Source organism: Pinus tabuliformis, chromosome J (genome assembly GCF_031772625.1).
Source record: "Pinus tabuliformis cultivar Carrire ecotype Pingquan chromosome J, CPIR1, whole genome shotgun sequence".
NCBI classification, from domain to species: domain Eukaryota; kingdom Viridiplantae; phylum Streptophyta; class Pinopsida; order Pinales; family Pinaceae; genus Pinus; species Pinus tabuliformis.
This window is the reverse complement of record NC_142295.1, coordinates 1,200,561,269-1,200,587,476: the sequence shown is the minus strand read 5'-3', so window position 1 is coordinate 1,200,587,476 and position 26,208 is coordinate 1,200,561,269. Positions and strand designations below refer to the sequence as shown.

Sequence of the window (26,208 nt, the reverse complement as noted above, 5' to 3'; positions counted from 1 at the left end):
TTCCAGCAGTGACAGAGGGAGAATCCATGCCTACAAAGTGACCTTCGACTCTTCCTAACCTTAGCTCTAATACCATGTTGGAAAATCAAAGCAATTATATTAGGGTTTGATTCTCCTTTCTTGATAATTACTTGTGAGTGTATTGGATTCTTTTACTTCTTTATTATCTTATCTTTCATCAAGCAATTACCATATTATTTGTATGAAGATCACAAAACAAGAGACACGAGATATAGGCAATATGCCAGGGTAAAACGCCCCTCGAGGGGAAAACCCAATCAAGATAATTCTTCCTTTTAATAGTATTCTTTGATACTCTTCACCCTAGACCAAGACCAGACTTTCCATCCACACCCAGTCAGCCTCCCAGATCTTCGACCCCTTCCAGCAACTTTGACTAGGCAACAGCTTTCAGCAACAACGAAACTTAGGAGACTTCGATCTCCCAATCCAGAACACGAAACAGAGAAAGAGAGGCACCAAAAGTTTGATTTTCTTCCTCTCCTTGGCCTTCCCCAAACTCGCACTTCCTTTGACCTCCCGACAACAGACATTGCACTTCTCCAGCTACTCTTCAGATATCGAACTAGCTTGAGAGTTGATGCTCTAGATGACTTCGACTAAATTGTATTTATAGGCTTCTTGTGGGTCGAATTAGGGTCCTTAGGCCGACTTGATGTGGAGGATACATAAATTATATTTGACTCAATACTAAACCTTTTTACACGATTCAGAAGCCCTAGAAGGGTCTCTTTGAATGTATAATGACTCTATAAACTCAATATTAATCCTAAGAGTCCACACTAGGGACTTCGACTAAAATAATGTTGACCCAAGTATGAAACTCATGCTTTAATAAGTCATTGTTATAATAATAAAATTTATTTTCTTTATTCTTTTGACAAGTACATTACATAATGACTCAAGTACATTAATGAAGACCGAACATAGTTACATTTTCCAACAACTACTACACTGAAAACCCTTATGAAGAGAATCTAATGCAGGAAATTAGGAAACTCCAAAGTACTTTGGAAGCTCAATCACTTGAAGGCGATGATAAGAGCATACAACAGAATGAAGATATAAGGAAATGGAACGATTTTTGGACTAATTGCAAGAAAGACAAATCAAATGATATTGATCATAAGCCCAAACCTGTAAAACAAAGTACAAGAGATGAAGCAAAGGTAAAAGCATGGACATGTTTGTATCCTCCCAAAAAGAAGGAAAATCCTAAAGAGGAAACCATAGCTAGTGTCAGCAGTGTTGAAGGTAACTGTATTACCAATGAAGATGAAAGACAGCGGCGAAATCTCAGGGAACAGAATGGCCATCTTAGGGAAGGGTATACCCTTTCTAATAGCAACGTCATTCAAATTTCAGATATGTTGAATACTAAAGGAGCAAATGAAAGTATTCTTGATATAGACAAAGGTGAAGACAATAGTGCCCCCTCTGATAACATGACAAACCCTCCATCTAGCGATGCATTGGGACCGCGAGACAATACAAAGTTTGGACAAGAGGCAAGTATTGATAAGCATAGCCTAAATTTCAAGAGGATACCATCTTAAAATATAATATGAAGGATGAAGGCAGTATAGAGAGAGAAACCAGTGCTAAACAAGTAGCAAGTACAAAGACTTTAGACAATGATACTAAGAGTAGTACAGTGTCTAATTTGAATTTGTCAAGGGTAAATATTCAAGTTCCAATGGGTGTTTATCCAAATATGGAACCATAAAATATTTTATTCGATGAAGAAATAAATAAGTTGAAGCTTGTAAAGAATCAAGAGGTTAAAAGAACTAAAGTCGAAGATATAACTCTAGTAGAACTAGAGAAAATGAGAGAAAATATAAACAAAGCCACATGGGAGGTAACTTATTTAGCAGATACCATTGAGCCACTCAAAGAAGCATTGGAGAGGGAAAGTGTTGAGAAATCTAGGGCAACATACAATTGAGTATTCTTAACAAGATTTCCCTTATACCTTAACAAGTTCTTGTGATTATTTTACTTCTTTATTATTATTATTATGTTCATTTACATCATCAAGACAAATGCCAAGCAAGAAGATCACATAGACACCAAAGATAGGCGCACGGCCAGGGCAAAACCCCTATGAAGGGGAAAACCCAATCAACTCTTTCTCCTATAGAACCAAATCAATTTGAGACATACCAAGACCATTTGACCTAGACCTTTCTTCATCCATCAAGTTAGCCTTCCAAGCTTATCATCAAACAGTTCTTCAAGATTGAAAGTCTCGATCCCTTTCTCTATCATCTTGTACCTTCGATTCCTATAACCATACTTCAATCCTACAACTAAACTTTGGACCCTGTAACCATGCCTCGGTTCTGCAACTAGACTTCGGACCCTGCAATCTTCAGTTCAGAATTTTCAGTTTTGTAATATTACAGATTGTTCGTGTATGTGACAGAAAGGATGCATATATAATCTCCTTCGCATGGCTTCTGATAGACTTCTTTTCGTACTTCTTTTCACTACAAGACTTTAGATCGAATTTTTCTTGCTTGCTACCATAATGAGTCGAATTCATTGCTATTTATAGTTGTTTCCGTCTGTTTTAGGCCAACATGAATAGTAGGAGAGGCCAACATGAATATCTTTGATGCGCTGAGGCCGACTTGATGGAGAAGGGGTTTACATGACTAGAATAATATTTTTTTCTTGGCTTAAATAGTCTAAGAAGGGTCTAGAATGTATTGACTTAGACATTTACTCAATAGAAAAAAAATCCTAGAGCACTCAATGGGTGCTTTGACCTATTGACCAAAGCATGAAACCCATGTTTTAATAAGTCACTTTTTCTTTAATAAAAAATGCTTTTTATTTTCTTTTGACAAATACATTACATCATGACTCAAATACAATTATGAAGACCGACACTAGTTACATTCTTCAACACTCCCCCTTAACTAGGGAGGTATTCATAATTTATCCATATACACATAGGTACAAGGATGAACTCAAAATGATATGATCTATACAGACTGTTAACCCTGTCACCTACACCTCCCTACAAGTCAGTGAAAAAAGCCTTCAACCCCACAAGCTGTGGTTGGTCGCAGGTAACTAAGAGAAGGGGTTGTCACACTAAATCCCCTCTTTTCGTTTAAGCTATTTCCTAGGTTAGCTATGCGGGTTGGTCCCTAATACGAAAAACTAAAATAAAAGAAATGTGAGGTTCTAGGAAAGATGTTAAAGTGAAAGTGGATTACTTTTTAGAATTATGAGCAAAATATGATATTAGCGATAAAAATCATTAACATATTAAAACCATAAAACCAATGCCTTAAGATAAATTGTTCAACATGAATGAAAAATACATTTGCTCAAAACAAACGTAGAATGCTTCAAAAAATAAAAGCAAAGCAACCCTGAAATGGAAACAAAGATGCTAGCACGAAAATTGATACAAGATATAAAATGCTTTTAAAATATAATCAAAGCATATAGAGATATCTTGCAAAAGGAAAATCAGTTCGTGTTCTACTTGCAAAAGGAAAATGAAACAATGCTTGCCAACATAAAATATTCAATAATGACCAGTAAAAGAGACAATTGCAAGTGAAATCATAAGATGTATTAGCATGAGATGCACCTATAAAATGTTGTTAAATTGGCAACTAGGGCCAAACTCCATGTGGGTCAGCTTATTTATGGCAGCTGATATTTTTATTGGATCCCTCTTGTCGAGAGGTGTAGGATTGATCCAAAGATCATCCGATTCCGATAAGTATTTATGGAGATATGAATTTATTTTGTTTATGTAATTATTATCAAGCCGACCAGCACTTATGTAGGCTCTAGAAGCCCAACCGACGTGTCTATTCAACCGCTACAAGTTAGTATAAATAAAAGAGGATTTGATGTCATTTGAGACATACATTATTGTGGTGATCTCTTCCTCTCCACGTTTTGGGTTTTTGGAGCAGGAGAGAGACACCATGAAAATGTACGCTGGCCTATGATGCCCTAGCCACAGTAAATCTATCAGCGGCATTTAAGGGTGCCCTAGCCATAGCATTTGAGGGTACTCTTGACCAGTGTTGATAATATCGGTATCGGGAAAATATCGGCGAGGGTCTGGAAAATATCTTATCGGAAATATCGGCGAAAATATCGGCAAAATATCGGCAAATATCGGCAAGCATAAAAAATGCATAATATATTCATTTTTTTTCAGATTTCTAAACATATAAAGCAATAACAACATGAACTAAACACATTGGCACATAAATATGAAGAAAACACTGATATATATGATATCAAATAGAAATGATACATCAAACTTCAAAGGCGATACCAAATCCTGCTGATCCCTGATAGTGATAAATTGATAATTGTCCAATCAAGGACTCAAACAAAAATTAAAATAACATCACACATCCTGCTGATCCCTGATAGTGATAATTGTCCAATCAAGGACTCAAACAAAACAACATCACATATATAAAACTTTAAAAGTATTTCATCATCATGAGTTATAAACTTATATGTAGCAAAAGTTGCAAAACAAATAAAACTAGCAGCTATCTATCTGAGACCATTGGCCTCTCCCTAGCAGCTTTCTTTCTGTCTTGTTCAGCAATTGCTTCACGAGCTTTTTGTATAACCTCTGCACTAGAAACCATACAAGGCATGACATCTGCATCATATGCAGAGAGTTTAGCCAGATGGTATTTCAATCGTGTAATCCCTCCTGACATCTTGGTCCCACACAAGTTGCATGATATAAGTGCCTGATTTGCCCCACCAACAGCCTCCCCATACTCCCAAAATGGGTCCAAAGCTTTTGGCATATTTGACATTTGTACTTGTAGTGAACTAATTCAAACCTAGGGCACAAAAAAAACAAAAAATTGGCATTAAATGAGTATAACTATACAGTGCCCAGCAAACACTCAAGAAACTATTTTAATTTTTAAAGCAACATCTTCATGTTCAGAATTTAAACAACAAAAGCAAGCATAAAAAATGCATACTATATTCATTTTTTTCAGATTTTTAAACATATAAAGCAATAACAACATGAAATAAACACATTGGCACATAAATATGAAGAAAACACTGATATATATGATGTCAAATAGAAATGATATATCAAAGGCGATACCAAATCGTGCTAATCCCTGATAATTGTCCATTCAAGGACTCAAATGTGGAGAACCAATACAAAATAACATCACATATAATAATAAAAGTATCTCATCATCATGAGTTACATGTAGCATAACAAATAAAACTAGCAGCTATCTATCTACTGCCCTCTCCCCCTTTTACGGGAAAACATGATGGGCTGTTTGTCAGGCCTGCCCCTAGTAGTAGAAGGCCCTGACACTGCCTCTGCACCTAATGTCAAATAATGAGTGATAGGCATGGAGCTATGCTCTCCTATATCTATAGCAGATGGTGTTGATGCTGATGCTCCCGCAGTGTCCTCCTCCAGCTCCTCCTGCTCCTCCTCTAAGTGCTGCTGCTCCTCTGACTCCGAGTCCTCCTCTTGCTGCCCCTGCTCTAATGGATCATCTGCCACTGGCTCTGACTCCGAGTCCTCCTCTTGCTGCCCCTGCTCTAATGGATCATCTGCCACTGGCTCCTCCAACCATGAAGGTGGCTCCTCCAACCATGAAGGTGACTCCTCCAATATGGGCTCCTGAGACTCCACCCTCCACGGAGACAATACATCAATATTGTCTAAGGAAATGGCATCTGGATCCACTGGTGATTCTATTTGCCTCACTCGAAGTCGGATGTTGTAATGCACATACACCAAATCGTTGAGGCGTGCGAACTCCAACCTGTAAGAGTGTCAAAAAAAGTAATGAGTCTTGACTCTTGACTCTTGAGTCTTGACACTTGAAGGTCATAAATTAAAAATTAAAAATTACAATAAGTGTAATTGCTCAACTAAAGGCTTGAGTTCAAAGTTATACCTGTTGCGCTTTTTGGCGTGTATTTTCTCAAATACACTCCAATTGCGCTCACACCCTGAAGAGCTACATGTTTGACTCAAGATTCGCATAGCCAAATTTTGCAAATTTGGTACCCTTGCACCATAGCTTCGCCACCAAAGATCTACAACAAAATAATGAAATAAAAAATTCAAAAACTTAAAAGTTAAAACATAATTAAATTCAAATTTATAATTTCTAATGAGTGATGACTTGTCACTTACGTGGCATGAAGAGGGCCCTTTCCTTAATGGCATCATCAAAGCCAAATAGGCCAACACAATCCTGATAACTATGTATCTCGCGGCTGATTTTGAGACGAAGCTCAGAATCAGGTACCATCCTCTCAATACAGGAATGGAGCCCTTCAATCACTTCGCCATCAAAACGAAAATTGCATTTGTATGCAAATGCAGGGTTGAGGAAGAGTGCTGCTGCATGAATGGGTCGATGAAGCATCCCTGTCCACCGACTATCGATCACATCCCATAACATCATCTGCCTATTAAGGCCAGCAGAACCCTTGTCTGCATAATAGGAACGAATGGCCTCCTTGGCCCTATCCATGCCCTCATACAAATAAGGCATTGCAGGCTTCTCTCCATCCACCAATCTAAGAACCTTTACTATAGGTTCGCTAACTGCACATGCTTCTTCTACTCCACGCCAAAATGTCTCAGAGTACACCATTTTTTCAATGGCTTTCCCATCAGGTCTCCTGCTGTATCTACAACCACGCCAATCATTAGACACAAACATTTGCTTCAACTCGTACTGACATCGAAGCAAAGACTGAAGAGTAATAAAGGTTGTGGCAAAACGTGTGATGGCAGGACGCCGCAACTCCTTGTTTCCTGTGAACCTCCTCATAAGGCTAAGAACAATAGCATGGTTATAAATAAACTTGGGGATGCTCCTAGCCATATGAACTGCCTCCTTGATGAAGGAGAGTTTCCCCATATCCTCAAGCAACAAATCAAGACAATGCGCTGCACATGGAGTCCAGAACAATGTGGGATGCCTCTCCATAAGCATTCTGCCGGCAGACACATAATTAGCTGCATTGTCTGTTACGACTTGCACCACATTCTGCACACCAATCTCCTGAATGAACCCATCTAACAACTCACATATCGTTGCTGCATCTTTGATATGTTCTGATGCATCCAACGATTTAATAAACATGGTACCTTTAGGACAATGTACCAAGAAATTTAGAAGGGTCCTACCCTTCCTATCTGTCCAACCATCAGACATCACTGTGCATCCAGTGACTTCCCATGTCTGTTTCAACTCCGCCAATCTAGAGTTGATGTCCTCTTTTTCTGCTTGAAGAATTGGCCCCCGCAACTCCTCATATGTGGCACTTTTGTACCCTGGGCCCACAACAGCAATAGCATCACACATTGGTTGCCAAAATGGATTGGTTTTTGTGATGCTGAGAGGTAAGTCGCTCCAATAAATACACCTCCCCATGACTCTATCTGCTTCTTCCTTCTCCTTTTTTTTGACAAGCGATTTTATGCCAGGTTGTGCTCCAGCTCCTGTTCGTGGAACAAAAAATGATGACCTCGCATTCACACTAGCATGTGATGGTGTGCCAGTTGTGGAGCCCCTCCCACTAGCGCCAGTAGGGCCACTACCCTGAACATCAAAATCATGAGAAGATATCCCAAAGGATCTACCTGCACGTTCAGCTTTGTTTCTTTCCGCCTCTTCCTTCTTTCTGTCCTTTTCTTCAATTGCCTCAAGAGCTTTTCGTATAAGCTCCGGACTAGAAACTCTACAAATGCCAACATCATGTCCAGGGAGTCTAGCAAGATGGTATTTCAGTCGTGTAACCCCACCTGTCATCTTGTCCCCACACAATTTGCATGAAAGATATGCACGATTTGTCCCACCATCAGGGATCCCATACTCCCAAAATGGGTCCAAGTTTTTTGGCATATTTGTATTTTTGTATTGCTGTTAGCCGCTAACTCAAAAGGAAACCTACAGCACCAAAAAAAATTTGGAATTAGTAACTTAATAACTTATTAAGTAATATATAACCCTTGTTTTTTTAATATATAAATTTATAAAATTCTGAAGAAAAGCTCTGACAGCAATCAAAAAGCTCTAGGTTCAAATCCCTCCTCCATAAATCCAGGGTTAAGACAATCTGTGCCAGCACATACAAACACAAACACACACGTATGGGCTCTACCCAAAGCTCACTGGATAACATTGGCTTCCTCTAGTACTTATAAAGTTATAAGTTATGACCCCAGGAGGTCATGCTGTCACTGGAGGTCTGGTTAGCTGGCTGCTGTATTGTAATTTGTCAACCAGTCAAATTGATGTACTCCTTTTACCTCTATAACGGAAGGTGGAAGATGATGCAAACTTCAAAGCAAACCATGAATGCATTGCTGCAAATACATTATCAGTTGCCAGAAGTTAATACAGTCAGGATCATTTGAATTTTGAACAACAATAGAAATTTGATCTCTCTGTACTCATGAACAATAAACGAAGAGCTGCATATAAATTTACTGATAGGCTGCTACAGTGACCACCACTAGGCTACAGTCTCTATGTGAAACTCTGTTGCTTGGAGGAATCTGATTTGAATTACATCTTGAATTTGCACTATAATTGGTTCAAGGAAGGATTCGGGCTTGATGATGACATAGATAGGCTTCCACTCTTTAAGTCATGACGGTGGTCTGTGGCTGCTTGAGAATAGACTGACTCACTGAGTGACTTGGGCTGCGTCAATTTCAGAGATTTGTGCCTTTTCGATACTTCATTACAGTGATAATTTTTGCCTTAAAAATGATGCATATTACGGTAAAAAACTGGTGTCACTTCACTCTGCATTATACTGTGGCATTTCTTATAATTTGTTTATCAACACAAGCAATAACCGTGCCCTTCTGTTCCTTTTTATTAACTGGAACATTGTTTGGAATCGATCCTGTCGAAAAGTCAAAGGTGCTTTTAATGCTGCAAACAATCTTTCGAACCCAGATTTGCACTGCCTTGGGAACTATGCGTAGATGATCTATACGCGAATAGCAAGTATCAACTTGAGTGGGCAATCCCAGGGATTCTACGAAGGCATGTTGCCTATTCTATTATCTTAATGATGCGTATACCTACAATAGTATACATCTTAATGGCTAGAGTAAGCATCATTTTTAGCTGTGCTTCAAGGATGGAATATCTTGTATATAGTGATCCTCGATATTTAAAAGAAAAATTATGGTCAAATTTTTGAGTAGTAATTATCAGTGTTGAAAATATCAGTGTTGAAATTATGGTCAAATATTAAACCCTCCGCAGCCAAAGTATTAAGTTTTAACGGTTGGGGAATACGTATTACGCATACCTGGAAAGTTGTAAACACATAAACTGGAACCCTCCGCAGCCAAAACCCTCCGCAGCCACCGTTCGAACTTCGCAGCGTCTCCAGGCTCCAGCTCTAACGAAAACTCGAAACAGAAATGGATCATTTACGGCCAAACCCCAATTTATAAATGCTGCCGGCGATTTTTATGGTCGTCGCGCGATATTTGTAAAAAAATCGCCGAGATTTCGGATATATCGCGAGAAATTCAAAACTAGAAAAAATCGCGAGAAATTACAGCCGAAATTTCGTTTTGGTAAAAATCTCGCGATATTTACGATTTTCGCCGAAATATCGGCGATATTTTCAACACTGCTCTTGACAGCAATAAATGATAATCTAATGCAGCAAAGGGAGGCACTTATACGCAGTCTAGAAGAGACTTAATTCCACTAAGAAAGGAGGTTCTAAACGCAACCATAAGATGCCCTAAGTCACAGCAAAGGGAGGCTCAATATGCAGTCCATGAAGGCACAGTAATTAGATTCTTATATGTTGTTCTATATGTAGCAAGAAGAGGGACTTCGCTGTCCCTATAAACACAGTCCTAGGAGACTCTTTAACGCAGGTAAGAAGATGCCCTAGGTACAGTTCAGTGGGTGCCCTATCCGCAATCATAATGTGCCCTAGCCGCAGGCTTATGAAGAATCATATGTGCAATCCTGATTCACACAAAGGATTCACGCAATGGATAAAACGCAAATCTTATAATGCAATTTTGTTCACGCAAAGGATACATGCAGTCCTGTACACTTGTTATATGCAGTCAAATGGATTAGAAGTATCCTCGGGAGGGTCTAAGGTACAGTATCCCTGTAGCAGACAACAGTATAACTTGGCATAGGAATATATTACAATGAGAAGACCAGATCTATTATTCTCAGCATACTTGTAACTTGATGATCTCATAACAGTATACCTTAGCGTCCTTCATTCTTGCTTTAACCGCACATATTTGTGATCACTGTCTCAGTCCGGATACCTTCGTGGAAAGATACAACAGAAAAATGATCTTGGTGATACAGCTGTGAAGTTGTAACGACGATGGTTTCAGTGTCAAGTAAGATCTTGTTAAAGGTTGTTGTAGTAATAACAATGATAGTTACATTCTCGGCATATACAGAAGTATTTTTGTGCCCTTACTATCCTCACTGTCTAGGTCCAATGGAGATCATAGTAATGCTGTAGTTGCTATCTCAGTCTCAGCATTGATGTGATCATGTTGGAGAGTATTTAAGTGATGATTGTGTCCACTACACTCTAAGCATAATCTACAGTGATAGAATGGCATACCTGTAGCAGCCATATGACAATGAATAGCAGTGATAGAATGTCATCTGTTAAGGCAGCAACATGATGATGATGCACATTAGTATGGGCAGCGTGAAGTTGAAAGATGATCATGGATATGAAGGGCAGCATGATGATGGATAAGATCATGAACATGGGCAACATGATGTAGATCATGGACAGCATGATGTATGAGATCATGAGCATCATGATGGTGCTACACAGTAAGGTGCAGCAAATGGACGAGATGCAGCACGATGATAGGTGAAGGAGTCACCTTGGAGGATCAGTTGAAGCAGAATGTCTTCAACTGATCTCATCGTTATAGAAGATGATCTATGCTCAGATCTAGACAAGTCAAAGTGTTGAATTCTGTTGTAAATGTACTCTCTCTCTCTCTCTCTCTGTTGAACTTTGAAGATAAAGAAGAATTGATCAAAGGGTTTCCCCACACATTGTGGGGTTTGTCCCTGGCTCGCGCCATATCTTGTGTCCTCTTGTCTTGGCTTGTCTTCTGCGTTTTATATTTATGTTCTATCTGCAGTTTATCATTATGCTGATGTGATTGCTATCTGTGAAAATTTGAATAAATTGCTCTAGCATAGAACATACCTAAACTTAACAAATGTCTAATCTAAATGAGAAGTCCTCCTCTTAAGCTCTTAACAAAGGGTAAAAATTGGGGTGACCATAAGAAAGAGGGGCGAGAGCACGGAGTTGTCATTAACAATACCCGTCCCTTGAGTCTTACAAGCCAGCATGTGCCTTCATTCCTACAAGGGGACAAGCCACCTTCATAACTGCAAAGTCACGACGCTTTTACCTTACTTCATACTAGATGGAAGAACTTTCTAAGAAAGTCATTTTCCCTATACTTTCTATCAACCAAGCTTATGCTTGGAGGTTAATTTTAGTGAGACTTGGGGCCTGGCTTGGAAGCCTTCTTATCCATGAGTGAGGGCTATTGCTTCCAAGAAAGTATTGATATTAGTGCTCAAAATAAAAAATAGTGCTCAAATAAACAATACCAATATCTTTCAATGGAAAGGGAAAGTGAAACAATTAGCTCATTGTAGCTCCACAAGTTCCAAATATGTTGCTTTGCAAGTAAATGAAATCAATGCCACATTGCTTCAATGGAGTGACACAAGAAAGAACCAACAATAATGATAATGCCACATAATATAAACTAACAATCATAAATCAATATGTTCAAGAGACTTGTGAAACCAAAGTAGATGGATAAATTAAACTAGTTTAAACTTGCCCAGTAAATATAAAATATTTGCTTGCATCAAAAAAAAATTGCATGTGTTGTAGTAGATTGCCCAATACAAGTATTCAAGAAATGGAAATGGCAAAAATAAACCAATCTCAAATGTATGCTAAAATAAAAATTGGACGTGAGTGTTATGTTAAGAAACTAATCATACACGAATGAGCTTAGCAATGAAATTAACAAAGAAAGTTGGAGTAACTAAACTAAGAGATTAGTCCACCCACAAGCAATGATCCTCCCTCTAAATGGGGATAAAGGATACCATGGGAAAAATCCCAAGCTCCCTCACAAGAAACAATAATCGTTTTATTAGAGACTGATTATAAAAAGAGAAGAGAAAATCCTTTTGAGAAGACTTCCCAAGGAAACCAAAGGAGTCTCTTACAACATGCCACTTCCAAGGGCTAGATCTCTTCAAGTAACAACTACAGGAGAGTCTTTGACAAAATCGGAAAATACAATAAACAAATTTGCAGCAATCAAATGAGCCACAAAGAGAGTTGTATTCAGCGCTAAGGAGAGAGACTAAGCCTACTTTAGTCCATAGCCTAATGAGAGAAGGACGTTGCCCTCAAAGTAGAACTCGGCCTTTCAAGAAATGATGCCTCAAATACTCACAACCTCCTTGAATTTTCGTCTCAAAATGCTCCAAAGGTCCTACAAATAACTTGTTAAATGTCTCAAATGAAAACTCCCTCAAGCTGCCACAAGGATTGAATTAGTAAATCTGCTCAAAAGGGGCTGCAAAACAGATCCAAAATGAGTGGAAAGATGACATGAAAAAGTCAAAATGATAATCTATAATTAGTGTACAAGAACTAGATCAAGACATGCAAGTAAAACTCCATATTCGTCTAGTTAAAACCATGCTTTAGGTAGCAAATAAAATCCTTGAAAGCACAAGATATTGATCAAGAAAAATATTGAATTTAAATTTATGTGATCTTAGTAGGCTAAAGGAAAGGAAACTCTCTCTTTCAAAATAGTTTGATGAGATCCTTGAAGCAAACTGATTGGGTCCTTCTATTCTTGATCTTGGGAGTTAGTTTGTCTATTGAAGAGTTACCCCACACCCAAGTAAATCCTTCAACCAGATCTAAAGATATCTACACACTTGGAAAATGATGTCAGCAATCATAAAAGGATTAGATTATACAATGGAAGAGAAGACTAGAGATTTCACCAAAAATCTTCTAATGCTCCTCTTCTTAGAGTATTTCTCTAACCCAAAAACCATACAAGATAGCTTGCATATGTTAATCCAAACAAGTGGCAAAATGATAACTAGCATAATCCAACATACATGTAGAATGTAAAGCACAACAATTGAAATAACATCACCTCAAACAATGGAAAGAGAACACCAACACAGTAGTACCCCAAAGTCTTTTTATTATATGAAAATGAATACAAAATCTAGTAGAGTCTTCGTAAGCTCAATAGCTCGTTCTAAAGATACAATATGAGAGCCAAAGGCTCATTTAAATAGAACTATGGGAGCCAATCCCAATGAAAAATGAAATGACAAGTGTAGCAATGGTGAAGATCCCAATGTAGAAAATCAAATCACAAGTGGCAAGATGACTGGTTGTAGGTGGCAACCTTGACTCCTTGATTGTCCATCGAATATCTTCAAATTTGTTATGTGTGTTTCTCTTGAAGATTAATATGCCATAATTTTTGCTACCAAGTGTGAGTATGAGTGGAGATAAGGGGAAGTTTAACTCCCATCAATTTGTTGTCGTAAACTGCCACCAAACCAAAGTTTTGATTGTTGTGATAAATCCTCATTTAAATTACAGTTGCGTATTGTCTCTTGTTGGCCTGCGTTGACTACTGTAGGTACCTTTTAGCTGGCAGCGTGGAGGCTTAGTGGACTTTAATGTGTAGATAGTCCTCACAAAAACTTGAGTTAACCTTACTTAACATTCCATCAAAGTCTATGTTGATTTTCTTTTGCTGCGTGGAGATATCTCTAACTAACATGGATATTCCTTTGCTATAGTTGTACGTGGAAGCTTCTTTTATCATGTGCCTTTCATCAAACTAATGCGTAAACTATAGTTATGTGGGGTCCCTCCAACTTCTTTTAAATTTTTCACCTTAGACTTTAATTAACATTTGATTTAAATTAAATCAAAGTCACTTCATACATTTGCTTGTACGTACTTCTCATGAGGTCAATGTGGGCCCCTTTGACTTTGACTTGAAACTTTTGACTTGAGTTGTGGCTTCATGTGGTGGGCCCCACATAATTACCACATCATCTTGAATTTCATTTGGAACTACCATGTCATTTAGTTGACTTTCTTTGACTTTGGAAAAATTTAGAAATTTTTCCAATTATTGAATTTTTTCTCATTTTTTGCCACTAACACTAAGAAAATCAGCTTTTGAGGGACTATAAGTCATCTTTTAACCCTCAAAGTGGGTCTTAGAATAATGTGGGGTCTTTGAGGATGAATTTCGAGTAGTTACACGCCCCAGACATTTCCTAAGGCCACTTATTTACACCATTACATAGAAAATAATTAGAAAATCTCGTTTTGTGGTAATATTTTAATTATTAAAAAATCCTACTTAGACCTAGCCAAATTCCATGAAATTTTTTGTGTGATCTAGTATGGTAATATACATCGACTCTAGACACTAAGATGTGTTAGGGGTTCAACGTTCAAACCGTCACCCCGGCTTTGGGGTAAAAAATGAGTGAAAAAACCCAGAAAAATTATCCGCCAAAAAAATGATAATTAACCAGGTAAAAAAACACTTCAAGGTGTACTCGTTTGTTGATCGAATCCCAACATCCTAAGCCTGTTATAGACTCAAAACTCATTATTACTAGTATCACTTATTACAATTCCCCACAGGGTGTGGAATCTAGGTACAAGAAAGATGATGAGAAGATAGATTTAGAGTTAAAAAACTTTGTTGATTGATGATATCTGATTGTACAAATGTCCTCTGGATCATCCTTGGGCATGGAGTCTTTCATTTAATCATTAGGTGCCACTCTAGTGGTCAACACAGACAAAGAGTCATACAACACTGCAATGCTTTCAAATTAGATACTTGACCAAGGAGTATCTAACCATGTGGGACTAAGGTGTGTTCCAAGCTTCAGCTAATCTAGGTACCATTAGGCTTCCACTCTAACACCAATCCAGGGATCTAGGTGCATATCCATGGTCGAAGCTCCATGACCAACACCACCCTCCCTACTTCGGGATCAAGACATCAACACATAGCCCAGCCAAATGTCCTCCCAAGCATTAGGCACTCAACCCCAAATGCTTACAGCTCTCCTTGCAAAAAAATCAGATATATATACACCGGTCAAGCATGCTTCCAATATTCGTACTTTTCATGGAGAGTTCCTGCACAATATCAACCCCAATTAGTAATAAACTTTCAATACATACATTTGTTAGTACAAACCTTAGGGGTCTTCATTCATCCTGGTGTTGCTTATATATCATGTTGGAACCATCACTAATTTTAACATCTTTCAAAAACATCCAAGTTTTATTCACAATTCAACATTTTCCTGAAATCGTGGAGGATATACACCTTTCCTTCATCCAAGCTCCCCTTCAACTCAGCAATTTCTTTCAACTATACAAACTTGATAACACATTCTTCTTTCCATAATGCTCATCATTATTAACAAGTTATTTTCAAGGTAGGTGATCATCTTTAACATCTTGAAGATTGTGTACCTGCAGATCTAGTAACAAGTATAACCAAATACAAATATACAAGAGCATGAGATTAATATAGAGTTAGCATATCATCATGATGGGAGTATCAACATAAGTAATCAAACTTTCATAGCTTATCCTAAATAGGTTCACAAGCAATAAGGGTTACATCTTTCATATCTTGGATCTTCACATCTAGCGTTTTGACATAAACCCTAGATTCCAAAACCAAACCTTAGATATCAACAAGAAGTTAGAACTTTATTCACAGTGAAAGCATTTTATATCTAGGGTTTCATCATTTTAAGCCCAAAAAATCATCTACTAGGGTTTTGCTACAAACCCTAGATTTCAATAATAAAAATCATGGATGTCAATAATCGAGTTCGCAGTATTATACTTCCAGGGTTTTCATTTTGTGTCCTAGAATCTCATACTAACCTCTACTGGGGTTTTTCTAGAAACAAACAAAGACTTTAATGTTAGATATATAATAGTTCGATAGAGCTAGGGTTTCAATTAAACAGAAGCACATACACATAGGGTTTCATTCCTAGGGTTTTACTAATACAATAGATTTGTTGTAAACCCTAATTCATCAAACCCTAAGATTTAGGGTTTCATCATATAATCGAGACATTAATGACAACCTTAAAAGACTAAGGTTTTATCAAAACATTACTAAAACCCTAAACATCAAGAGATTAGGATGTTGTTATATGTTCTAGACTTTACCATCAAACCCCAAGCAGATTAGGGTTTCAATATTATCAACAACATACCCTAAGTATCAAAAAGCTTAGGGTTTTATACTGAACCCTAAAGGTTAGGGTTTCAACAAAAATGAACAAATGACAAGAGATATGACAAAGGTAGATTCAATCTAGTGATTGATCTTCCTAACAAGAATCTTTATGATTCAAAACCCTAAATATAAGAAAGTAATACAGGGAAAATTTCAAAAATACTTTAATGAAGAAGTTTTGTTACAAATATTATAGTTTAGACATACTTGGAGTTGCTCCTTTTACAAACTTTGTAGGGTTTCCTTTTTTGAAGTGTTCCCTCTGAATTTAGCCATAATCTTTATGCCTGCAATACTCATAGACAAGTACAACCAAGCAAAATATGCAATACCAAAAACGTGATATCAATTTGTCAATCTAGGGTTTCTAAGCAACAATGGAGGATGGAATCCTAGGGTTTCCAAGTACAAACGCTAGATCTAGCAAAATCAAATTTTCTTCTACTTCAATCATCACTAGGGTTTACTATGCACCCCAAATTACCTACAAACCTTAGAAGTGCAGATCGAGTAAGGGTTTCTATATGACAAGGGTTATCATGTGCCATTTAGGGTTTATAATTATAGATATCAATACCAACATTAACGACTAATAACAAATCTTAGAAATTAAAGACCTTCAAACAATGAAGTCTACACACCCTAGAATTAGATTTCAAAACCTTAGTAAAGTTAAATCAAATTTTATAAGTGATTATACATACCTTACAAATTACTTACCTTGATCCTTTAAGCGGCTCTAAGATGTCATGACAAGATGCTAGGGTAAGAAGAATATTGCAATTTGTAGATTCTTTTGCTTCAATTTCATATAAGATTCTCCTCCGATCTTTTAATTCTTGAATTTTGGTTGCCTTTTGAAGATTTTTATGGCCCTTTAGTTAGATCCTCACAATAGAGATTGACTGTCATTTCACCACAGGCTTTTCAAGGAAGAATTGCTATAGGCTATTCTTCAATATAACATATCTTATAGTCATTCTTTTAGGCCGTGTTTCTTCCAATTTATAGACTTGGTCCTTTGTATATATATGTGTTACAGGACTACCAATTTTGTTTCAAATGTCTCGGCCTTTATTTCATTATATATGATGAATACAGGACTGCAAATTAATCTTATACATGGTGATTGTTCTATGCATAGAATCTTGGTTCTCTTGTAGATGCTTCTTCTCCAAACACTTATGCACAGAATCTATTTTTTGACTATACATTCAATCATCCACAAATATGACTGTAGTTTAGAGAATTTGGATTACATAGTCCAAACTTTTGATTGACACTTATAGGCCATGTAAATCAGTTCCAATACCTCGCTCTTTACATCAGGATTCTCGGCCTTGTGTAGGATAATAAATTAGTTTCTCGGTCCTTCAAAACAAGGTTTATATCCTGAATGATTGTTTTCCTTGCTAATTTTGAAGCCCAAATGACCTTCTTTTTGCCCTTAAGTGAACCAAGCTTTGATACCATGCTAAGAAATCTAGGGCAACATATAGTTGAGTATTCTTAACAGGATTTCCCTTATATACCTTAAGAAGTTCTTGTGATTATTCTACTTCTTTATTATTATTATTGTGTTCCTTTACATCATCAAGACAAATGCCAAGCAAGAAGATCACAAAGACACCAAAGATAGCCACACAGCGAAGGGGAAAACCCCTATGAAGGGGAAAACCCAGTCAACTCTTTCTCCAATTGAATCAAAACCAATTTGAGACATACCAAGACCATTTGACCTAGACCTTTCTTCATCCATCAACCTAGCCTTCCAAGATGATCATCAGACAGTTCTTCAAGAATGAAAGTCTTGGTCCCTTTCTCTATCATCTTGTACCTTTGATTCCTGTAACCATACTTCAGTCCTGCAACTAGGCTTCGGACCCTGTAACCATGCCTTAATTCTGCAACTAGACTACAGACCCTGTAACCATGCCTCAATTTTGCAACTAGACTTCGGACCCTACAATCTTCAGTTCAGAATTTTCAGTTCTGTAATATTACAGATTGTTCATATATGTGGTAGAAAGGATGCATATATAATCTCCTTTGCATGGCTTCTTATAGACTTCTTTTCGCACTTCTTTTCATTGCAAGACTTCAAATTGAACTTTTCTTGCTTGCTACCATAATGAGTCGAATCCATTGCCATTTATAGCTGGAGAGGCCGATACGAATATCTTTGATGTGCTGAGGCCGACATGAATATCTTTGATGTCCTGAGGCCAACATGATGGAGAAGGAGTTTACATGACCAAAATAATAATTCTTTCTTGACTTAAATACCCCGAGAAGTGTCTACGATGTATTGAATTTGACTTTGACTCAATAGAAAAAATCCTAGAGCACTCAATGGGCGCTTTGACCTATTGACCATTAACCCAAGCATGAAAACCATGCTTTAATAAGTCAATTTTTCTTTAACAAAAATTTCCTTTTCTTTTCTTTTGACAAATACACTACATCATGACTCGAATACAATTATGAAGACCGGAACTAGTTACATTCTTCAACAGAAAGTGCAATGCTAGAAGAAACATGGGAAAGGGCAGCAAAGTCTTATGCAATTAAATCACAACAAGATAGAAAAAGGTAGTAAAAGGGAGCTACGACAGAGCTTTACAACAAGCAGTTGCTGAGGTAGATAAAGCCATGATCGTCATTGAAGCTGCTAGAAAGGATATGTGCAAAGCAAAGGAAGAAGTTGAACAGTCAGAGGTTGCTAATAGAATGGCAGAGAGTAGGCTACAAGCAGCTATAAAAATGGAAGAATTAGCTCGGGCATTAGAAGTATTGGCTCTTGCTAGGTTTGATGTTATGAATGGAAGTTAGTCAGTTTTTGGATATTCCAAGGCAAGGACTCTATCAATTACACTTTCATTTAATGAGTATTTTGTACTAAACAACTAGGCACGTGAAGCTAACGAACTCGCTGACAAACAAATGGCAACTACTGTAGCTCAAATAGTTGCAGCTAAGGATAGTGAATGGGAAATACTTAAGAGATTGGAGGAAGCAAGTAAAGGGGTAGTAGGAAGGACATAGGCTCTTCAAGTTGTCTCACAAAAGGCAAAGAGGGCAAATGCAGCAAAAATGATAGTTGAGGATCAACTCAAAAAATGGAAAGCACAAAATGGACAACATAGAAAAGTTGGTAATTTAGCTACTACGGCAAAGAGATATAGTGCATCACATAACCGAGCCAATAATTAGGGAAAACCATGCATATTCCCATCGAAATTATGTGGACAATAGCAATGAACAAGAAAATATTCATGTCATGCCAATAACATCATTAGGTCAGGTGTTGAGCATGAAAGCTTCCATGGCCAATAATTTTGATGGAAGGCCTTTAGATAAGCCACTTGTGTCTAAAAGGAGGAAGTTCCAGCTTCCACAGGTTGCATTATCTGTGGGAAAGATTGATTATGTTGATAGCTTGTAGCAACTGAAGCAAAAATATAAGCAGTCTCTTAAAGGCTACCCTCCTCCGAATATTACAACAAGAATAACAGATCACGCAGAGAAGTATGGTCTATCGAATGCAAAAACAAGTGTTCTTCTCCTCGATTTTCCTCTTGTACTACAACTTCAGTTGAAGCAATTTGAATATGATTCTATGCGAGATACAATGCTCAAGACAAATTATCAAGCTGAATTTCCACTTCAACTTGAATTGGAAGGAGACGCTAGTGAATATCTTCCTCCAGATGCAAATAAAGAAACACTCAATGCTCTGAAATATGCAAATCAAGTTCGCAACAATCAGAACAGGGCAATTATAAATCGTGATACAACAGTTATTGGGGTGCAAAAGATAAGGAATCAATGCGAGTATTTGCAAGTTGAGTTTCCTTGTTATTTTTGATTTCTGGTAGCATAAGATGTGCTCTAAGCCTCAAAATTTGCAGGGAGGCTAGGACACATGTATTCCACAATACCCAGAAATTGTTTTGAGAAATTCCACCCGGAGACAATTTTATTAGAACTATTAATTATTTTTAATGGGTGCCTAAGTCTAAACTTAGGAAATTAAAATAATTAAAGGGTATTAATCAAACTAGGGGTGAAACTTCTAGAAGAAGACGAGGATCAAGTCAAAATGATCTAAGCCATTGATTAGAATCTAATCTGGACCGTTGCTTCTCAACGAGAAGATTATAAGAGGAGGCTTGATGGGCATTTGGAAAATACATCGAGTAAGAGATCAAGAGATCGAATTTCTCAGAGAGGGCAGCGCAGCAGTTGTTAGAGAGAAGTTCGAAGTGATTTCTTGCAGTGAGGGGTAGAGATAGTTTCCAGAGCGAGTTTTCCTAGTCCGGAGATACAAGGCAGAGAGGGCAGAAAGACACCCAAAGAGGCTGACGCAAGGCCACGCAAAGCTACGTTGTAGCAGTGCAGAACTTCAGAGGGAGATCGAAATTCTGCTAAGGAATAATCAGGATTTAGTGCCAGAGCTGGGGTGTGAGACCGAGAGGCCAGAGAGTTGAAGTTTCCAGCCAGCAAAGGATCAAAAGGAGGTGCAACGCAGTCCCAGCTGTAGTGACGAAGTGATTGCGTGGGAGTGATGCAGAACTATGTAGAGACTATGCAGAGGCAGCGTAGAGACTCATCTCCAATGCAGATCAGTGTCAGTTCTTCCAGTGACAAGGTGAGATCATCTCACTATTTTTTTGCCAGTTTCTCTCTGTATCGGATAGCCAATTGGGCATCCAGTGAATTGTATTCAGAAAACTACTGCTTAATAATACAAACCCTCAGTTGTTGCACCGACTTTCTTGCATTGGGTTTTTCAGGGGACATTTGCCCAAAAATAATGGTGTCATGTGCTGTATTTCATTTTTGCTCAGTTTCTTATTTCCGCATTTAAATCTTGATCAGCTGACTTACTTATTACTTGAATCACCTCCACAATGCTCCGAAACACTTTGTTAGTCGCTCCCACACACCCACAACAAGATAGACACTCAAGAATGAGTTAGAAATGGGCCCAAATCCGGCTTTAAAGGTCAGACGATGCACTTTTCAAAGGGACAAGATTTGAAGATCTTTATGAAAATCAATGGAAGAGCTATACATGCATTGATTCATGATAAGTAATCATCAATCTAAATTGTGGCACCGAAATTTCACTCATCTTCACTATAAAGCATTACCTCATGTGAGAAAGATGGTTTCTAAAATGTCTAGGATTAGAGTGGATCACAATGGATTTTGTCAAGTGGTGTTCAAGAAGATGCATTTCTTCTGCCAATGACATATGATTGATGGACAGTGGTAACTTATAAAGGCTGAATCAAGAGGGAGCTAACAGTTTCCTTCAATCCCCATTAACAAATAAGTATTTTCAAGTCTTATGTTGTTTCTTTGTGTCGTTGCTCTTGCTTAGATTTAGATTTATGTTGTTACGACTACCTCTCATGGAAATGGTCATACGTTTGAATGACTTACTTAACGCAGTTGAATCCCAAAAATGATATCTAATAGATTTATCTTTTTACATCATTGGTTATTCTTCCTACATGAGTATTTGAATGATTCTTTCACTAACTTTTTTATGAAAATGCGATCAAGAAAAACAAACCCTGAAGATCATCAAGATGCAAAATAGTGCAGGAACAGTAAACTCCAAGAGGAAGTTGGTACAGGATAATGAAGGAGCCACTCTCACATCTAGAAAAGAAAGAAAGACCTTCCTCATCACTATACTTTCATTATATTGCTACTATTGCTCTTGCTCTTGTTTTGGGATCAATAGGTTCATTTGATGAATGTGAGAACCAAGTCCTTTATATTGAGATTGAGGAAGATGTTGAGCCATCCCATGACTTGAGTGGACATGAAATGGACAAAAGCTCAAGACTTCCAAAAAAAAAAGTTGGAATCAGGAAAGAGACCACAATACCATATAAGCCAGAACAAAATGGTGTGGCTGAGAGAAAGAATAGAACTACCATGGAAGTAGTCAAAGATATGTTGCATGATCAGAAACTACCAATATTTATATGGGGAGAAGTTGCTACCACGGTTGTCTATGTTCAAAATAGATCTCCTCACCTTGCCCTAAACAACAAGACTCCGGAAGAAGTCTTCTCTGGTGAAAAACTCGAGGTTGGACACTTGATGACCTTTGGCTGTCCTGTCTACTTCCATGTGCCACATAAAACAAGCTAAAAGCTTCAAGTAAGAAAGATATGTTTGTTGGTTATTGTAAAAATTGTAAAGCTTACATAATATATATACCTGGACAAAGAAATATAGAGTTTAGAAGGGATGTAACATTTGATGAAGATGCAACTTTTGGAAAGGCAAGAGACACTCATCTTCCTCTTGCTAATGTTGATAGTCAAGATGATGCATTTGAGATACAAGAAAATCATGAGCCTAAAATTGACCCTGTTGATGAACCCATGGATCCTTTGGATCCTCCTCCATGTGATCCTCCTGCTAAAAAGAGATCTTTATGGCTTCGTGACACACTTCAAGATGTTGATAAACATGTTACTCCTAGAGGAACCTTCAGAGAAAGCAAGAAACCATGTCGGTTCCAAGGATATGTTGTAGCCATGAGCAACATTATTCAAGCCGAACCAAGCACTTTTCAAAAAGTTGTGAAGGCTCAAGTGTGGAAAGATGCAATGGCTGAAGAATGAGTCCATCATTCATAATGATGTATGGGAAGTGGTTCCAAGACCACAAGGTACATATGTTGTGTCTTCTAAATGGTTGCATAAAATTAACATGGTGTTGATGGTAGTATTGAAAAATATTAAGCTAGATTTCTGGCCAGAGGGTTCTCTCAGCAAGAGGAGATAGACTATGAAGAAATCTTTGCACATGTTGCCCGTTATACAACCATCCGATCTATTGTGGCTCTAGCTGCTAGCCAAGGATGATCTCTTCACCAAATGGATATGAAGACTGCTTTTCTGCATGGCTTCCTCAAGGAAAAATTATTTGTGGAGTAACCACAAGGCTTTGAAGTACATGACCAGAAAACTCGTGTGTAGACTGAAGAAAGCCCTCTATGGTTTGAAGGAAGCTCCAAGAGCTTGGTATGCTTGCATTGATAGCTTGTTGATGAAGCTTGGTTTTACAAGAAGTAATGTTGATACAAATATTTACTTAAAGATTTTGGTATTATGTGTTGATGATTTATTTCTAACCGGTGGTGAACCTCTTATCCTCTAGTGTAAAAGGGAGTTAGCTTTTGAATATGAAATGAAAGATATTCATTTGATACACTACTTTCTAGGTCTTGAAGTATGGCAGAAACCTAGTGAGATTTTCCTTTCTCAAGGAAAATATGTTGTCAATTTGTTAGAAAGATTTGGTATGACAAAATGTAAATCCATGAATAGTCCAATGGAGATGAACTTCAAGAAGCTGTGTAGTGAAGCTACAAGTCCCGATTTGGTAAATCCTTATGAGTATCGACCACTGATTGGGGCACTGATGTTCTTTGTGAACACAAGACCGAACATATGTTTTGTGGTCAATACTTTGAGCCAATATATGATTAAACCATATCATGTGCACTGGATTGTTGCAAAGCATGTGCTAAGATACATGCATGGGACCATCAATCTTGGATTGAAATATACTACCGAAGATGTAAGAATACTTGGGTACTCTGATGTTGATTGGGTTGGTAACTCTATTGACAGAAAAAGCACATTTGTGTGTTGCTTAAACTTAGGATTTGCCATGATATCTTGGATGAGCAATAAACAAAAGTATGTAGCCCTCAACACGGTTGAAGTTGAGTACATTGTTGTTACCATGGCTAGTTGTGAGGCAGAATGGCTGAGGAAGCTCTTTGGAGAGTTGTTTGAGCATGTTCTAGACACAACAGTAATTAACTGTGACAATAAGAGTGGGATTCAACTTGCAGAAAATCTCGTGTTCCATGATAAGTGCAAGCATATTGAGATCAAATATCACTATATCCGGGATATCGTGCAGAAAGGAGCAATAAGACTCCATCATATAGTGACTGATGACCAAATTGTCGACATTCTTACCAAGCCTTTGCCGAAAGGGAAGTTCTTGGTTTTCAGAGAGGGCCTTGGATTGACAAATGTGACCCTTCCTAGATGTTGAAGAATTTGGGGCAAAGTAGTGCAGTGTGATTCTTCATTACTTGATAACAATTTGTGGAGTATTTTTACTTCTCCTTATTAGCTTATTCTTCTTCTTATTATTATTACATATGTGTGTACTTCATCAAACTGCTACCAAAACATAAAAATAAGAACACAAGATGTGGGCTCTCTGTCAAGGCCAAAACCTCTCTTTTCTTGAGAGGAAAACCCTTTCGTGAATTTCTCTTATTGAAGCTTCTATTGATCAATGCCAAACCCTAGACCCCTAACAAAGAAGATCCTCCAAGCACAAGTCAACTCCTTTCAAGATTTCTTCCTCTTGCAATGCTTTGTCTTCTTCCCTTCAGCACTTCTTCTGGCAATTGTTGCAGACTTAGGGCAACAGCAATGCAGCCCTAATTCTCCGCACGTGCGGGTGATTCTCCTTCACAACTATGTTAGACTTTCTTCACTTGCATACCCTTCTTCCACGCTTGAGAGAGAGGCCTTGTAGGTCTAGTTTGAACCTTAAACAAAGAGATATATGTGACTATGATAGTGCAATTGTGATGACCGCAGTCAACCCTCCTTCACTCGCACGTGTGACTGCGATAAGCTTCAAATCAGCCCTATTTACTTCACTATTCTTCCTTTCTTCTTCGCTTGAGTGAGAGGCACTTTAGATGTATGCTCTTGGCCCAAATGATGAGGTTTATGGGACTGTGGTAGAGGGCTGCTATAACAGCAGAAAGACCCTCTCCTCCTTCACACGTGTGACCGTTTTCTGCCCTAGAATACAATCCTCCAAACTACGTTGTTCTTTCTTTTTCACTTCGTTGTCCTAGTAGACCTTGTATTTCTGCTTCCTTCATTCTTCTTGTCCTCTTTCCCTTACGGATTTCAGAGCTTGAGTAGTGCGTTATATTTGGAGTGGAGAGCCTCTATTAATAGAGGATTGTCCCTCCATTTAGGCCGACTTGATTGACTACTTGTAGGCTGACTTTGAGGGCAGTTTGGTGGCTAATTTGTTGAGCAGACTTCGGATAGTTTCCATGGTGGTGTAGCATGCTTGAAGGAGCTTCTTGAAGGTGCCATTGCATAGGAGTAGACTTGACTTTGCTTGGAGGTTTTCCCTTTGACTTTAATATATATTTATACATGGTGTAACATGCCCTTAAGGCCTTCAATATTTTCTCTTGACTATTTGACTCACCTATAGCACTTTGACATGTGATAAACCTACTTCAATGAGCAAGAAACTCATTGACATATATTATAAAAATAATATTTCTTTTCTTGAATAAGTACAAATATCAAAAGTACATTAATGAAGACCGAACCTAGTTACACTTCCTTAAACACTCCCTCTTAACTAGGGAAGTGTTCATACAATATTAAAAGGTGTTTGGCTATTATCAATTTTGAAGAATTCCCATAAGAGAAACTGTATTAGCAATCCATCTGTTATAGCATCATATCCATCAGCATTGTCATACATAGTGCAAGGCCTTGTCTAACAACTCCATCTCTTTACGAGACCATGAGCTACAATGCTCGTGAGACCAATGATTTATAGACACCTTCATCATTGTCTCTCAAGGTACATCCCCACCCAGGTGTTCTCCGAGTATGACCTTCTAGGACTATTCTTATCTTGGGTTCCCAACCCTC

At 37.9% G+C, this 26,208-nt stretch overlaps 2 protein-coding genes across 2 annotated transcripts in view; both read right to left on the bottom strand.

Annotated features, from left to right (window-relative positions):
• Window positions 1-26,208, bottom strand: part of LOC149231433 (uncharacterized) — a 293,700-nt gene that overhangs the window by 241,370 nt on the left and 26,122 nt on the right. The window lies entirely within an intron of this gene.
• LOC149231434 (uncharacterized) lies at window positions 2,221-6,329 on the bottom strand. The gene is made up of 4 exons (XM_089376888.1): window positions 6,212-6,329; window positions 5,970-6,111; window positions 5,580-5,834; window positions 2,221-2,386 (listed from the first exon to the last, which is right to left on the bottom strand). The coding sequence occupies exons 1-4, from the start codon at window positions 6,327-6,329 to the stop codon at window positions 2,221-2,223; spliced, it is 681 nt and encodes a 226-aa protein (XP_089233014.1).

What these genes read in the sequence shown, in the direction of transcription:
- LOC149231434 (XM_089376888.1), bottom strand. Translation starts at nt 6,329, where the DNA reads ATGGTACCTGATTCTGAGCTTCGTCTCAAAATCAGCCGCGAGATACAT. An exon ending in AAGGGCCCTCTTCATGCCAC is followed by an intron (nt 6,112 to 6,211) that starts GTAAGTGACAAG and finishes ATTTTGTTGTAG; the next exon opens with ATCTTTGGTGGCGAAGCTAT. An exon ending in CACGCCAAAAAGCGCAACAG is followed by an intron (nt 5,835 to 5,969) that starts GTATAACTTTGA and finishes ACACTCTTACAG; the next exon opens with GTTGGAGTTCGCACGCCTCA.